Consider the following 16,435-nt stretch of genomic DNA (forward strand, 5'->3'; position numbering starts at 1 on the left):
GACCCGTCCCCGTGGCGGTGGCAATGATGCAGGGGCTCACCCCAGCCCATGGCACTGCACAAGCCTGGAAAGGTGCTGGGTCCTTGCTACAGGGCTGTTGCTTGTCCCACTGCATGGTAACAGCGCTGGGACACACGGGAGGGGCGGGGGGACAGCTTTGGCCCGAGGGGTCGCCTCTGCCTCTTCCCACAGTGACAGCCCAGGGTCCCAGGGGCGGTCTGTGCCCTGGCCTGAGGTGTTGGGGACACCTCTGCCGTGTCCTAGTGTGCCAGCCTCGGAACCCATGAAAAGGTCTTTGCTCTGACTCACAGTGGGGGCCTGGGGGTGCAAGAAAATTTCTTGTGTCTCGGTGACAGCTTGAGGACCAAGGAGGCTGTGCCTGCTCTTGGTGACAGCCCAGGAGTGACATCCATGTGACATCCATGTGCCATCCCATGATAACACTGCAGGGAATGAAGGGGACATCCATAACCTATCCCACAGTTAAAAGCCCGGGACCAAGGATGAGGTCTATGCCCCTTGCCATGATGGTGGCCCGGGGATGCAGGGAGATGTCCATGCTCTGTCCCGCGGTGACAGCGCGGGAAATGAGAGAGACACCCATGTGATGCCCCACAGACATCTGGTGACATCCCACAGCAAATGGGAACGCCTGTGCCCTGACCACAGCGACGGCCCGGGGCACGAGGGGACACCCGTGATGGCCAGTAGTGGCTGCGGCAACACCCGTGCCCCGCACATGGGGCTGGCCTGGCGTAGCTGGGGACACCGCGGGGTGTGGGGACACCCGTGATGGCCAGGGGAGGGCGAGAGGACGTCGCCATCGCTCCGTGACCCGCGCATCCCCCCGGGCCCGATGGCGCAGCCCGAGCCTCCCCCCAGCCCCGACCATTCATCGCCAGTCCCTGCCGACCACGCCCACCGGCCACACCCACGCTGGCCCCGCCCCGCCCCCGCCCCGTGCTCCCGCGGCCCCGCCCCTCCCGAGCCGCGCAGGCGCGGTGACGGCGCCGCGGTGCCGCCCGGAGCCGGAGCCGCAGCGGCAGCGGCAGGGCCGGGGGGGCCCGACCGGGGCTGCGCCCGCGCGGGGACCGCCACAGGCCCGGCCACCGCCTCCGCCACAGCCCCGGCGCGGCGCGGCGCCGGCTGCGCGCCTGCATGAGGTTGATGCTGCTGTGCTGCACCTGGAGGGACGAGCCTATGGGAGAGGACGAAGGTGCGTGACCCCCCGAGCCCCCCCGGCTGACTCAGCGCTTCCGCCGCCGCTCGGGCCCCGGGACCCCCAGCCCGGCTCCTGCGGACCCTCCCGCCGGCCCGCATCCTCCCCGCAGCCCCCGGCCTCGCTACTGTCCCCGCACCCCTGCATCCTCCCCGGCATCTCCATCCCGCACCCCTGCACCCCAGCACGCCCCCTGCACTCCCCACCCAGCCCGCATCACCCCTGCATCCCCAAATGTCCCCGTGTGCCCGCATCCCCCCCTGCATCCCCAACTGCATCCCTCTGGTCTGCATCCCCCTTGCGCCCCGACATTCCCTGTCCCCCCATCCAGCCTGTATCTCCCCACAGCCCCCCTGCATCACCCTCCATCCCTGCATCCCCCTCTGGAGCGCCCGTCCCGCACCTTTCATCTCCCGTGCCCCCCACACGTCCCCTGCGCTCCCCAGCCGTCCCGCACGCCTCTTGCACCCCCTGCCCCTCTCACTCATCCAGCTCACAGCACCCACTGCATCCTCCACTGCACCCCACCCTGCATCACTCCCCTGGCCTGCATCCCCCTGCACCCCATCCAGCCTGCATCCTCCCCACACCCCCAAATGTCCCCGTGCAGCCCCTGTTCCCCCTGCATCCCCTCCCCACCCCCAGATCTTCCCTGTTCCCCCAGTTCAGCCTCCATCCCCCCCATTCTTCCTTGTACTGCCACCCAACTGCATTTCCCCCTACACCCCCAAATCTCCCCCATCCTCCTTGTCAAGAACTGTGCAGCCAGCCTGCATCCCTGTCTGCCCCCCCAGATCTCTGCTATACCTTCTTTCCCCCCTGCACTGGGCCCCTCATACCTCCCCACACACCCCAAGAACTTGCACCCCCCTGCAGCCACTCTGCACCCCTCTGTGTGTCCCCCATTCATCCCCCACTCTGCACCCCCTGTGTTCCCCCATGGGCTGTGCGTGCCCCAGCACCCTCTGCACCCCTCTATGCTCTCCTGCATCCCCCAGCACCCCTCCAGCATCCCTCTCTGACCCCCATTCATCCCCCAGCACCCCTCTAGCATCTCCCTCTGTGCCCCCATTCATCCCCCAGCACCCTTCCAGCATCCCTGTGTGTCCTTCTGCATCCTCCATCACCCACTCTGCACCCCACTGTCCCCCAGGACACCCCAGCACTCATCCTGCTGTCCCCCCATGCACCCACCACTCATCCCATACCCCGCCATCCTGCCTGGATGCCTTGGTGCCCCCATCCTGCCCCTCTTCACCCTCCCTGCACTCTGTGCCCCCATCCCATCCCGCTGCCCCATCCTGCACCCACCGTGCAGGATGGTGCCCCCATCCCACCCTGCCCTGTTGCCAGCCCTGGGGCCATGGGTGCCCCGACCTTGAGCCGCTGGGGGATCGATGGGTGTGGGATGGAATTCACCCCCGGGCACAGGGATTTCATCGCGGCTGCTGCCGTGGGTGGCAGGGCCGGGCTGGCCGGGTGACAGCGCTGTCCCCTGGTGTTCCCCGCCTGCAGGGAGCGACCTGCCGGTGTGTGCGAGCTGTGGGCAGGGCATCTACGATGGGCAGTACCTGCAGGCACTGAAGGCTGACTGGCACGCCGACTGCTTCAGGTGGGACCCGCCGGGGACAGCAGCATGGCGTCAGGGGCATCGGGATGGATGGTGTCATGGACACTGGGATGGATGGCCTTAGGGACACTGGGATGGCACCGGGGACAGTGGGATGCTCTGCAGGGACAAGGACAGTGCTCCCTCCCGTTCCAGCCGTGGCAGGGACAGGCGTGGCTGTGGCTCCTGGCACCCGTGGGGGTGCTCGGGCCGAGGCCAGGCCTGGCAGAGGGCTCTGCTGCCTGTCCCGCGCTGTCCCCTCCTGCCGGGTGACAGGGCGCGTGTGGCTGATGTCACCCGCCCCCTCCTTCCCAGTTTCCTCTTTCACTCGAGCCCTCCCGGCCGCTCCAGCTGTTGGAGCCCCGAGGAGGAGAAGGAGAAAGGGCCCGGGCCGGGGGCACAGGAGTGCGCGGGACCTGGCAGGGTTCCCTGCGGGGCTGGGGGTGCCCAGGGCTGTCCCCGGGGTGTGTCCTTGTCGGTGGAGGAGGATGCTGGCGGCGGTGCTGAGGAAGAGCCGCGTCCTGAGCGCTGGAGCCAAGTGAGTGGGAGTGGGATTGAAGCGGGAGCGGGTCAGGACGGGCTCCGCAGGCAGCTCGGGGGACTCAGCCTGTGTCCCCCATGCTCGGCTCCCCCTCTCTGGGCCGTCAGACAGAGCAAAGCCACAGCGGGGCCGCAGCTGGATCCGGTCCCCCCGCATGAGTGGCTTCCGGCAGCGCTGGGCTTGCTGAAAGCCTTCCTCCTCTTCGCCCTCTCCCCTTCTCCTTGTCCCCCTCCCCTTCCCCTTGTCCTGCGTTTCCCCCTCCTTTTCCCTCTCCTTTTCCCCCTGCTGATCCTCCTCCCCCTCCTCTCCCTCCTCCTCCTCCTGCTCCTCCTCCCGCCCCCGCCCCCAGCCCAGGGGAGGTTTCGTGCTGCGCCATCGGAGGGGGTCCTCGTGCGGTGACGTCATGGGGTGGGGAAACTCCGCGCCGTGACGTCACCGCTGGTTGGTATTCCACCTGCGTGGCCGTGGGCGGGGAGGGGGAGACTGCGACAGTCCCCGGGCACCCCCGGCATCCCCTGCAGAGTGTCCTGCAGCAACCCCGCATCCCACAGCACCCCGGCACTGCAAACCCCTGCAGCAAATCCCCACAGCCCCCTCTGCACCCCCACAGCACCCCGGCACTGCAAACCCCTGCAGCAAATCCCCACAGCCCCGCCCCCCACGCGAAACCCCCACCTCTGGCACTGCAACCTCAGCATCAGCCCCCTGACCCCTCTGCACCTCCGAGGATCTCCCCCTTGCAGCACCCTGCACCCCTCCCACAGCATCCCCTGCACCCATTCAGCACTCCCATATAGGAAATCCTCTGTGGCTCCCCTTCTGCACCCCCCAGGCACTCCCACACCCCACAGAAATCCTCTCTGGTACCCCTGTCCCCTCCTGCACAGTGTGATGTGCCCCCCTGGTGCTGTATCCCAAAGCTGACAGGCCCCTCTGCAGCCCCAGGCACACCCTGCTGTTGTCACCCCCTGCACCCCCCAGCAGCTCCCCCATCCCTGTGCCCCTGCCACAAGGCTGGCATGTCCCTGGCCAGGCTGGCGTGTCCCTCTGGCTGTCTGTGCCAGGGTGGGGAGTTTGTGACCAAGGGGACATGTTCCCCACTTCTGTCCCCTGGGATCTTCTTGTTCTGACCAGGCTGGCATGTCCCTGTGTGTGTCCGTGACCAGGCTGGCACATCCCTGACCAGGCTGGGACATCTCTGTGTGTCTGTGCCAGGCTGGCACATCTGTGGCCAGGCTGGGACATCTCTGTGTGTCTGTGCCAGCGACACACACAGACTGGCACGTCTGTCATCACAGTGTCATGTCCGTGGCAAGTCTGGCACATCCTTCTGTGTATCCATGACCAGGCTGGCATGTCCCTCACCAGGCTGGCACATCCCTGTGCGTGTCTGTGACCAGGGTGGGACATCCCTCTGTCCATGATTAAGGTGACATGTTCCTCTGTGCACCCATGACTGGACTGTCACATCTGTGAGCAAGGTGACAGACCCATGACCAGGGTGGGACTTCCCTCTGTATGTCTGTGACCAGACTGGCATGTCACCCTAGTCATGGATAGAGAGACATGTCCTTCTGTGTATCTGTCACCAGGGTAGGACGTCCCTCTGTCTGTGGCCAGGCTGCCCTGCTTGTGACCAGTGTGTCTCATCCCTCTGTAAGCCTGTGCCAGGCTGGCACGTCTGTCACCAGGGTGGCATGTCTGTCACCAGTCTGGTACATCCCTCTGTGTGTCATTGTCCAGGCTGGCACATCCATGCAGAGCTGGCGCTTCCCTCCTCATGCATCTCCCTGCCCCACGTCCCCTTCCTTGTCCACCCCAGTGTCCCCATGTGTCCCTGCAGCCCCAGCCTGCACTGTCACACCCCTGGAATCACCTGCTGTCACCCTGGGGATGATGACACATTGATGCAGTGGCCCTGCAGCTACATAGGCAGTGAGGGAAGCTGCTTGTCCAGAGAGCTGTGGAGTGGGCAAGCACTGGCTGTGCCCCGGGGTGACAGTGGGGACGAGGTGACAGGAGTGTCCCTGTCCCTGCTGCAGGTGTTGTGAGTGTGGGGCCTCCCTGTCCCACCAGTACTACGAGAAGGATGGGCGCCTGTACTGCAAGAAGGATTACTGCGCACGCTTTGGGGAGCTGTGCCACGGCTGCTCCGAGCAGATCACCAAGGGGCTGGTCATGGTGAGCACCACGGGGCCCCCAGGGTGGGACACGGAGCCTTGTGCCATGGCTGAGCTCCTGGGGAGCCGGGCAGGGGGGGAAGGGGTGCAGACTCCCAGCACCACTGGGTGTGTCAGGGGTGTCCTCTAGGTTTTAGGGGACCCTGGAGGGCCTTGCTGGGACTGGGGAATGCAGGGGAGAAGCTCAGCGTGGTGGGAAATGTTCCTGCAGCCACCCCCGACTTGGTGGCACTTCTGTCCCCACCATCCCACAGCTCAGCCCGCCCTACCCGCAGCCCCAGTGCACCCGTGGGTGCTCCCAGGCCCCTCTGAGCCCCAGCCCTGCCCTCAGTGCCTGGACAGGGGGTCCCGGGGCTGATACCATTGCTCACAGGTGGCCGGGGAGCAGAAGTATCACCCCGAGTGCTTCATCTGCCTCAACTGCCGCGCCTTCATCGGGGACGGGGACACGTACGCGCTGGTGGAGCGCTCCAAGCTCTACTGGTACGTCTGCTCCAGGGGGACCGGGGGGACGCGTCCCAGCACCCCACCCACCCTCCTGTCTGCTCCCCACAGCGGCCACTGCTACTACCAGATGGTGGTGACGCCGGTGATCGAGCAGATCCTGCCGGACTCGCCCGCCTCCCGCATCCCTCATACCGTCACCCTCGTGTCCATCCCCGCCTGCTCCGACGGCAAGCGCGGCTTCTCCGTCTCCATCGACCAGGGCTGCGGCACCGAGCACCCGCGCACCGTGCGCGTCCGAGAGTGCGTCCTGTCCCCTCTGCCGCCATCCCCTCCCCAGGGCTGGGGCTTCCCGTGCCCCTTCTGCCCCTGGGATCCATCCCAGGACACATTTTGGGGTGGGAGAGGGGGGGTGGTGCTGGGTTGTCCGCATTGTCCAGGGGTGGCCTGTAGGGACCGTGGTGGCATGTCCCCAACTGCTGGGGGCTTTGTGGAGGCTCTGCTGGTGTGTCCCAGGCCATGCTGGCATTGCCCTATATACCTGAGTGGGTACCATGCATGTCCCTGTGTGGTTCGGGTGGCTTGTGGGGACTGTGCCAGCATGTCCCTGTACAGGAGGTGACAGTGGGGTCTGACGCACCCACTGGGAGTGTCCTAGTACACCCCCTGATGGTGACAGTGTTGGGGGTCTGACCCCACTGTCCCCACAGGGTAGACCCGGACTGCATCAGCCCTGACATGAAGAACTCCATCCATGTTGGTGACCGCATCCTGGAGATCAACGGGACCCCCATCGGCCACGTCCCCCTGGATGAGGTACGGTCCCCCCCACCCTGTCACACCCCAGCCAGCCCCACTTCCGCCATGTCCCCAAACCCACCCCATCACCATGTCCCTGTGCAGATCGACCTGCTGATCCAGGAGACGAGCCGCCTGCTGCAGCTAACCATCGAGCACGACCCCCACGAGCCCCTGGGCCAGGAGCCAGGGCTGGCAGGCAGCCCCCTGCCCGCCCTGTGCAGCCCCCTGCGCTCGCCAGCCCCCGTGCCCTGCGGGGACCCGGCTGCCATGCGCCAGCGCGCTGTCACGTAAGGCCACCCCCTGTCCCTGTCCCTGTCCCTGCTGGGTGCCCCCAGCACACTGAGCTCTGCCTGTCCATCCCACAGGAGGAGCTGCAGCACGGACAAGTCCCCGGGCTCGGGCTCCGTGGGCTCTCCCGCGTCCCAGCGCAAGGACATCGGGCGCTCCGAGTCCCTGCGCGTCGTGTCCCGCGCCCACCGCATCTTCCGCCCCTCGGACCTCATCCACGGGGAGGTGCTGGGCAAGGGCTGCTTCGGCCAGGCCATCAAGGTGGGCAGGGGGCACGAGCCTGGGGGTCTGGGCTCCCCAGGATGGAGGGGGTGGCTGAGTCCCTGCGCTCCTGGCCAGGTGACGCATCGGGAGACGGGCGAGGTGATGGTCATGAAGGAGCTGATTCGCTTCGATGAGGAGACCCAGAGGACCTTCCTCAAAGAGGTGAGGGTTCCCTGTCCTTAATCCCCCAGGCTGCAGGGCCACAGGGGATGGGTCTGTCTGATCCTGGCCCCACCTGGGCACAGCCCCTGCACAGGGTTGACCAAGCCCGGTGGATGCAGCCCTGCCCACTGAGCCTGTGAGCAGCAGCTCTGTCAGGGGTGTGGGAGCCTTGGGGTGTCACGGACACGGGGCTGGGGGGTCTCCTGCAGGTGAAGGTGATGCGCTGCCTGGAGCACCCCAATGTGCTCAAGTTCATTGGAGTGCTCTACAAGGAGAAGAGGCTTAACTTCATCACAGAGTACATCAAAGGGGGCACCTTAAGGAGCCTCATCAAGAGCATGGTGAGCACTGGGGGAGGCAGGTTCGTCCCCCACCACCCCACAGCCCCAGTGTGGCTGGGGGACCCCTCTTCCTTTTTCATTTCCTGGCAAACTCCTCCTCCTGCCCCCCAGGACAGCCACTACCCCTGGAGCCAGCGGGTCAGCTTTGCCAAGGACATCGCTGCTGGCATGGTGGGTGCCACCATGGGATGGGTGGGTGCAAGGGGCACTGCTGAGCGGGGGGTCCATGGCGTGGGGGTGCCCCTGCTCTCAGCCCACCCTTCCCACAGGCCTACCTCCACTCCATGAACATCATCCACCGCGACCTCAACTCTCACAACTGCCTCGTGCGGGAGGTGAGTCCCACCTTGGCGCTGCCCTCCTCCAGCCTGGCTGGGGCTCTCAGTCCCTGTTGGCTCCCCCAGGCCTCACCCCTCCCTGTGACTCCAGAACAAGAGTGTGGTGGTGGCTGACTTCGGGCTGGCGCGGCTGATGGTGGATGAGAAGAACCAGCCCGAACATCTCAAGAACCTGAAGAAACCAGACCGCAAGAAACGCTACACGGTGGTGGGGAACCCCTACTGGATGGCCCCTGAGATGATCAATGGTGAGGGGAATGTAGCCAGCCAGGGCTCTGTCCCCAGGCAGGGGATGCTTGCTGGGGCTGGGACAGGACGTGTGACATGGCCTGACCCTGTGTCTGCAGGGAGGAGCTATGATGAGAAGGTGGACATCTTCTCCTTTGGCATCGTCCTATGCGAGGCAAGTGCCCCTGGGGCTGGGGTCTGCCATGGGCGCTGGGGTCCTCATGGTGTTTGGGGTCACTTCCCCAAGGCTGGGGTATCCCACTTAGGGTTGGAATGTTTAGTGTCTCTTAGAGTCTTCACCTTAGGATTGGAGTCTTTTCTCTTGGACTTGGGGTCCCCCTAGTCTTTGGAGTCCTCATTGTTACCCTCCAGGGTAAGGTTTTCCTTTTTGGGGTTGAGGTCCTCATTGTGCTCGAGTTCCCCCTCTTAGACTTGGAGTCCTCCCTTGGGGTTGGGGCCTCTCTCCTTCGGTTAAGGGTCTCTCTGATGGGGTCTCTCTCTTGGGGTTGGGGTTTCTTCATTGTGCTTGGGCTCCCTCCTGGGGCTTGGACATCTCCCCCTTGGGGCTTAGGGGTCCCTGTTTGGGGTTGGGGTCCCCCCTTGATGCTGAACCCGCCATTCCCGCCGCTGCCCGCAGATCATCGGCCGGGTGAGCGCCGACCCCGATTACCTGCCCCGCACCACTGACTTCGGCCTCAACGTCCGGGGCTTCCTGGAGCGCTACTGCCCCCCCGCCTGCCCCCCCAGCTTCTTCCCCATCGCCGTCTGCTGCTGCGACCTGGACCCCGAGAAGCGGTGGGTGCTGGGGACCCGCGGGGGTCCCCGGGGCAGGGGACGGGGTGGGGACAGAGCCGGCGGAGCTGCCACGTGTCCCCCTGCTCGCTCAGGCCGTCCTTCGCCAAGCTGGAGCAGTGGCTGGAGACGCTGCGCATGCACCTGGAGATCCACCTGCCGCTGAGCTCGCAGCTGGAGCAGCTGGACCGAGCCTTCGGGGAGGCGCACCGGCGGGAGGGGGCGCTGCCCGCGGCCCCGCGGTAGAGCCCCCGCCCGCGCCCCTCTGCAGCCATGGGAGAAGGAGCTGCGCTCGCCACCAGCCGTTCCTGGGGCTGCCTCCCCCCGGGGCTGGATCCCCGGGCCCCTGGATGGCCCCCGCCCCGCTGCCCACCCCGGGGAGCTGGCTCTCCCCGGGGCCGCATGGCCCTGGGCACCCCCACGCCGTAGCTCTGAGCGCCAGGACCAGCCCGGCTGGCCGCACCGCGGGGACCGTCCCCGTGTCCCCACCCTGGCTCACCTCCCCTTTGCACAGCGGGGCTGCCCCGGACGGAGCCGCGGCCCTGCGGCGGTGCCTTGGCTTTCCGTGAACTTGCACTTGGACACAGGAGGGACCCCGCGGCCCCCCAGGGCACCCTCGTAGCAACGCCCTCGGCCGGCCCTGAGGCTGCTCCCGCCGCACCCCCGGCCGGGCGAGGGGACGCCCCCGTGGCGTGGGGACAGGCACGTAGCGGTCCCTGCCGCCCCCGCGCCTCTGCTGCCCGTGCTGAGCCCTGACCACGCAGCCCTGGGGTCGTGGGGCTGCGGCTCATCTCGGTCCCCCTGCCCCGGAGGGCCCGGGGGGTTGCGCCACGCGGTGCTTTTCATGCTCTTTATTCAGGTTCATTTTTCTGTAAGATATTTAAAGAGAAGAGTTTGTATTATTTTTTCATACAACGTAGCGTTTGCCATTTGTCACTGCCTCGGTTCTGCTTTCCCGAAGGGATCAAACTGTGAAGCCTCTCCGTGCACTTTTGCCCGGGAAGTCCAAGGTGACGTCCTCTGCGGAGGCGGGAAGGGAGCTCAAACTGTGATGTACCCCGAGCCGTGAGTCAATAAATCCTTCCCCGCTCGCTGCCCGGCCTGTTGGCAATCGCTCGCCTCCCCCGGGGGGCTGGGAGCTCCTGTGCAAACTGAGGCAGGAGGGGACGGTCCCCGTGCCCAGGGTGGGGCTGTGGCACTGGCTGTGGTGGCACCCACCAGCTCGCTCACCCCCATGGGGGCAGTACTGTTGTCCCCCTTTGTGCTGTCCCCAGCCCATTGTGGGTATCCCCAGCCCTGGGACTGGTGCCATCCCTGCTTATGTCACCAGGGCCCCCAAGTGCTGTGTCCCCTCCCACTGTCATGCCAGGGTGGTGACAGGCAGGTGACAGAGCTGTGTGACCAATGGTGCCGTGGAGCTGATTTGCCTTTGGTGTAAAACCAGCACCAGGGAACAGTGAGGTGGCTCATGCTGGGGTAGCCCATGGCCCTCCCGTGCTGTCCCTCTGTTCTCAACACCTCTCTGAACCAAACTAAGGTCCCCAAGGTGGGGGGGCTCCATCCCTGGGGGAGGGCGAGCTTTGGAAGCTGGAGAAGACCTGGAACCCAAAGAGATGAGGGGGGAGTGATAGGGAAGGGATGGGACTGGGGGGATGTCCCCAAGGGTGTCCCCAGTGATGCTGCAGCTGGGGAAGGAGCCTGAAAGGGTCCTAGGATCCAGGCTGGAACCCCCACCAGGGAACCTCATGGTTTATTGCTCTGGAGGGACATGGGCGGATGTAGTGACAGTGGCACGGTCCCCCCTCCTGGAGTGGCTCCTGACTGCCCCAGTACCCCAGTGAGGGACAGGGACTAACACCCTGCCTGGTGTCACAGGCTGTTACATTGCCCCTGGTGACACCATGCTGCCCCTGGTGACACCCCACTGTGTTGATTCTTTGCTCTGGGAGCAGGACACTGTCACTCCCTGGGAGCGCTGGGGTGAGGGAGCCACTGGGGCCACCACACCTCGGGAACACCACTGTCCCCAGTCCCCTGCTGCCACAGGAGAGCAGCACCCCAGGAGACCCGCAGCTCTGCAGTAGGAACCCCCAAACCCATGGGATCCCCCCAGCCCCTCACCCAGCTGGGTGCCCGGATACCTGGGGGTGTCAGGGACACCACACCCACTGCGACACTTGCTGGTGGCCCTTGGAGCAAGAGCCAGCAGCTGGCCACAAAACCAAGTGGCCACTGAGTCACCCCCGTGACCAGCAACTCATCCCAGACCAAGCCACCAGCTGGGACACCCCCTCACCAGGCAGGGAGGTGGCTCTGGCACAGCCACAGTGGCCCCATGCTGTCACTGTCACCTGAAAGTTTCCTCCAGGGCTGTGCAGCATCCTGTGCCCAAATCCAGCCCCTGTCCAGCCTGACCCAGTGCCCGTGGGAGAGGCTCATTCCATCACCAGCACCTGGCTGTCCCTCCAGCCATCCCTTCCCAGGAGGTACAAGGCCACCCAGACCATGTCACAGGCCACCAAGAGCTGCCACTGCACCCACTGTCTCCTCCCAGCTCCTGCTGTGTGCCCCCAGGGATGTCTCTGGTAGGGTCCTGCCCCAGTCTGGAATGGTGGCACGTGGGGAGCCAGGTGTCCCCACCAAGGGGGTGGCCAAAGGCACCAGTGGCTCTGGCAGGGACACAGCTGAGAGCTCCAGCCATGAACCATTGGCCGTGGGTTGGTCACCTTCCTGGTGGGGAAGTCTGGGACTCCAGGGGAGAGGAGCAAGGGCAGGTTCTCCAGGAATCCTGGCAAGGTGGGCACTGGTGCTGCAAGGACCCTCCTGAGGGACAGCTTGTGACAGAGGTAACTGGCAGAGGGTCCTCATGAGGCTTGAGATGTGCGAGGAGGAGAGGTGCTGGGGACCAGTCAGGACAGGGCTGTGTGGAGCTGGAAAAGGATTCCTGGGATCCCACCCAGCTGTACAGGGATGTGTGGAGATGGAAAGGGATTCCTGGGATCCCACCAAGGCACCCAGCTGCACAGGGATGTGTGGAGCTGGAAAAGGATTCCTGGGATCCCAGCAAGCACCCAGCTGCACAGGGCTGTGTGGAGCTGGAAAAGGATCCAGGGATCCCAGCAAGCCCCCAGCTGTACAGGGATGTGTGGAGCTGGAAAAGGATCCAGGGATCCCAGCAAGGCACCCAGCTGCACAGGGATGTGTGGAGATGGAGGAGGGTCACAGGGGTCTGGCTGGGGTGTCCAGCCCCATGGGGACATGGGGTCTCACCCCCACTCCTGGCCACAGCAAGACTCACCCTCACATGAGGAGTTTCCAGTGCTGAGCAGGCAGTGGCTCTGGGATCCTCTGGAGCCCTTTCCAGCTCAGCCAGAGGCTGGACTAGAGACATCCTGGGATCACTGCTGTCCTCCAGCCCTCTGATCTCCCATCCTGCACTGAATGTGGCTCTGCAGGGTGTGTGTCACAGCTGACCCTGTCCCCAGAGGTGGCACAGATCCCTCCCCTGGCTCAGGATCGGGGGCTCTGTGTGGCTCTGGAGCAGCCTGAGCCCTCCCTCCATAATTTGGTGTCACTGTCACACCTCCCGTCTGCAGCCTGGGCTGGGATAGGAGCCACCTCCTTGGGTCACACATGTCACCAGCACCTGGTGGCTCCATGGGGAACATCCAGACACCCAAAACCCTGGTGGAGCTCTGAGGCCAATGGTGGGGGTCAGTACCTGTCTGTCTGCCTCAATTCCCCCGTAGCTGGAGCGGGCTGTGGGGTGTGGGGATGGGAAGAAGGGCTGTCACTGCAGCTCCTGTCCCCCCTCTGGTGTCCTCTGGTCCCTGACAGGTGAGGCTGGCCAAATCCAGGCAAGAAAATCCCATAGGAAGCAGTTCCCACCTCATTTATGTAAAGTCTACATAAACATGGCATTTATAAACACAGCCCTGGCAACACGGTTCTGCCATCCTCTCTGCCAGCTGGGGGCACTGGGGCCCATCCCTGTGTCCTGTGGGGACACAGGCACCTGGGAGGGGACAGCTGCGGCTGCCTGAAAGCCTCAGCTGCTTCTGGGGGGAGAAATGGCTTCTCTCAATCCCACTGCATCCTCCCTCAGCTCCAGCACAGCCCCTGGCACTGGGGCTCCCGAGGGGAGGTGAGTGATGGGTGCTCCTGCATTGCCCAGTGCCACCAGGGCCCCAGGCAGGACCAGGGATGGGCACCATCCACTGATGAGTCCTTTGGGAGGGATTTGGGAGCTGGTGACAGGTGATGAGCTATGGGAAGGTTCAGTCCAAGGAGGAAAGGGGGCTTTGTGTGGGACCATGTGGGCTCCTGGGTTTGGATGTCTGTGACACTTTCCCCCACTGCTGTGACACCGTTGCTTAGAGCCCATCCCATGTCCAGATCCCTCCAAGGGGCTGGCACTGCCTGGACTTGGGGAATGTGGACCCTTAGAACCCCCTGCTCTGATCAGGAACTCCCTGCAGAGACAGCCCAAGGATGGGGAGACCCTGGGATGTGGGTTTGGGGAGATGTGGGACCCTGACATGTGCACCTAGGGAACCCCTGTGCATGGGTTTGGGGAGCTGTGGGACCCTGACATGTGGGGTTTGGGTTTGGGGGACCCCAGATTGTAGGTTTGGGGGTAATTGGCTGCCATATTAGACTCAAGCACAGGGAGCAGCCCAGGCATGGGCTCAGACCAGGGAAAGAGGCCAAAAGGCAGGAGCTACACCCCAGGTTTCCAGGCTCCACTCTGAGCACAGACCCCCCAGCCCACCTCATCCCTTTGCTGGGGCAGATCATGGGGAGCACTGTAGGGTGCCTGACGTGGCTTATCCTTTCCACAGTGTGAAAAATTAGTTTATTCCCTGCTTGGAGTCTGGCTGCTTTGGAGAGGGGAGAGCAGAACTTCTGCCTGTGCTTGGTGGCTTTGGGGACGGATCCTTGGGGCTTTGTCCCGTGGCATGTGTCACTGCAGTGAGGTGCTCCCTGCACATGGCATTCCTGGGCCCAGCCAGGGAGTGCCTCCAGACAGGACCCATTGCAAGAGAAAGAGCTAAAAACAGAGATTGTCACAGCAGATGCAGGGGAACATCCGAACATGTGGCCTCTGGACCTGCCAGCAGACGAGGACATGGTGACCCCAGCCCCATCCCATGCCTGGCTGACACCCTGTGGTCTCTGTGACCCCCAATCTCCTCCCTGGCCCTCCTTTGAGCCCCACCCCGGGCAGGGGGAGCCCCGGGCACTGTGCCGGTGCCAGTGATGCCAGGGCAGGCAGGGGGAGCTGGCAGGGGCAGCCCCGGGCAGGCAGCGAGGAGGTTAAAGCTCCCCACGCCCGCCGGATGCAGCATCCTGGGCTGGGCTCTTTCCATCTTGTTTTGGTTTGGAGGAATAAAAGCTTTGGCAGCAGCAAAGCCGCTTCCCAAAATAACTCAGCCTCCCAGGGTAATTATAGAGCTCCGGGCCCCGGTAGCGAGCGGAGTCTTCCCAACCGGGCCGGGCCCGAGGATCGCTGCTGCTGCCGGCCCGAGGGACCCCAGGGTGCCTCGGGGACCTTGGGGACCTCCCCAGCTGTGCCACCCTCCCTGGGCGTCCCCATCGCTCCCAGACAGGAGCGTGCAGCCCCTGTGTCCCTCCCGCTTCGCAGCTGATCCCTTCAGCTTTTAATGCTCGTGTAAAGCCCAGGTTGCAGCTCCCGGCCTCGATGGGCACTGGGCTACCGGAGCGAGGCGGTGGCCAGAGAGTGGCTGTGCCCCCGGCCAGGTCAGGAACACGGAGCTGATCCCGGCAGGGCCGGCCCGAGAGCGCCCGGCTCACCCTGGCAGGGCCCTCCCGCCCCGCGGGGCTCAGCGCTGCTCCTTGAAGGGCAGGGAGAGCCCGGGCTGAGCTCCTGGAGCCCCCGAGCCCCTAATCCCCGGTAATCCTGGAGGAAAGCGCTGCCTGTGGGGATTAGGGATGTAAACAGCCATCCTCACCTGCCTGCCCTGCCTGCCCCTACCTGCCCCCTGCCCGCACCCCCAGCGGCCAAGATGCGGTGCCAGGAGAGCGGGATCCCTGCCTGGACCCCCCAGATACAGGGTCGAGGTGGCCACTGGTGCCCTCTGAGGCTGCGTTGAGCCTGTGATGGTTATTTATGGGAATAAAGGGAATGTAGAGCCATCTGGACACAGCCTGGATCTATAACATCCAAGGGAAAGAGATTCCAAGCAGTGACAAGGTTGGGGACAGGGTGAGATAGTCCCTGTGGAGTTACACAGCTTTGGTCAGAGCCTCACTGGGGCTGGGTCTGTTTTTTCCTCCTGGGGAATCACCACTGGCTTTTCTCATGGGCAGGGAAACTGAGGCAAATGAGGAGAAGCCCATGAGAGGGATGTGCTGGGAATGCATGTGACCTCCCCAGCTCGCTGGCTTGGAGTGGGTTTGAAGTGGGACAAGGACAGTCCTGAGGAGCAGCAGGGCCGGGAGACAGAAATGTGGGGAGGGCTGAGCTGTGCCAGCTGCTCGCCACGGGGAGCAGCCACCGCGGCCAAGGCTGCCCCGGGCCCTTTCACGGCCGGAACCGGAGCCCGCGGTGCCAGCATCCTCCCTGCCCTCAGGGACACGGGGACACGGCCGCGTGCCGCTGCCACTCACATGGGCTCGGGGGCATCCCGGGAAGGCGCTGCCATCCCTGAGGCGGGATGGGGATGGGGATGGGGAGAGGGGCACTGCCGGGTGTCCGGGTCCCTTTGCCAGCCCACCAGCCAGGGGCAGGATGGCTCAGCAGCAGCCCCGGGAAGGGTTTGGGAGGGGGAGGCAGGCTGGGATTTTGCAGAGAGAGCACTGGGAAACTGGGATTTGGTGACCCGTGCCCAGTGCAGTCGCCAGTCCCTGGTACCCAGCAGGTGCTGTGGGATGTGTGGGGCTGGGTGCTCTCCCAGCACCCAACACCCCCTAACTGGTGCCCAGTGCTCCCAAGAGGCAGTGGCTGGTGTGAGCCCAGTGCCTCCTGCACAGTACCTGGTACCTGCAGGGCAATGCCTGGTGCTGGTGACACTGCCAGGAGGTCACTCACTGGCACGGGGGTCATTCCCTCTCACTGCATCACTAACTGGTGCTGGGGCCTTGTACCCACTGCCTGCACTGCGCCCTGCCAATGCCCAGCACCCAGCGCTGTGCCCTGCACACGGTGCTGTGCCCTGTCCCTGGTACTGGTGCCCTGTCCCTGCTGCAGTGTCTTGTTCCTGGTGCT

At 64.7% G+C, this 16,435-nt stretch overlaps 1 protein-coding gene across 3 annotated transcripts; it reads left to right on the top strand.

The window, feature by feature from the left end:
* Positions 1-1,023: 1,023 nt before the first annotated feature.
* On the top strand, positions 1,024-10,302 carry LIMK1 (LIM domain kinase 1). Of its 3 annotated transcripts, XM_064729291.1 has the most exons (17): positions 1,024-1,216; positions 2,735-2,831; positions 3,280-3,366; positions 5,412-5,550; positions 5,923-6,032; positions 6,105-6,296; positions 6,704-6,809; positions 6,897-7,081; positions 7,160-7,343; positions 7,422-7,508; positions 7,718-7,849; positions 7,961-8,020; positions 8,119-8,184; positions 8,279-8,435; positions 8,535-8,590; positions 9,053-9,210; positions 9,303-10,302. In XM_064729291.1, the coding sequence occupies exons 1-17, from the start codon at positions 1,159-1,161 to the stop codon at positions 9,451-9,453; spliced, it is 2,025 nt and encodes a 674-aa protein (XP_064585361.1). In that variant the 5' UTR covers positions 1,024-1,158; the 3' UTR covers positions 9,454-10,302. The 3 variants fall into 3 exon arrangements, with proteins under 3 accessions (XP_064585361.1, XP_064585360.1, XP_064585359.1); XM_064729290.1 differs by lacking the exon at positions 3,280-3,366; XM_064729289.1 differs by lacking the exons at positions 1,024-1,216; positions 2,735-2,831 and having other exon boundaries at positions 3,040-3,366.
* Positions 10,303-16,435: the final 6,133 nt, after the last annotated feature.

This window comes from Zonotrichia leucophrys, chromosome 19, assembly GCF_028769735.1.
Source record: "Zonotrichia leucophrys gambelii isolate GWCS_2022_RI chromosome 19, RI_Zleu_2.0, whole genome shotgun sequence".
NCBI lineage: Eukaryota > Metazoa > Chordata > Aves > Passeriformes > Passerellidae > Zonotrichia > Zonotrichia leucophrys.

Excerpts from the sequence above, each read along its gene's own strand:
- LIMK1 (XM_064729289.1), top strand. The coding sequence starts at position 3,119 with ATGTCACCCGCCCCCTCCTTCCCAGTTTCCTCTTTCACTCGAGCCCTC. Across the intron at positions 6,810-6,896 it reads GCCACGTCCCCCTGGATGAG|ATCGACCTGCTGATCCAGGA; the intron begins GTACGGTCCCCC and ends GTCCCTGTGCAG. Across the intron at positions 7,344-7,421 it reads GCTTCGGCCAGGCCATCAAG|GTGACGCATCGGGAGACGGG; the intron begins GTGGGCAGGGGG and ends GCTCCTGGCCAG.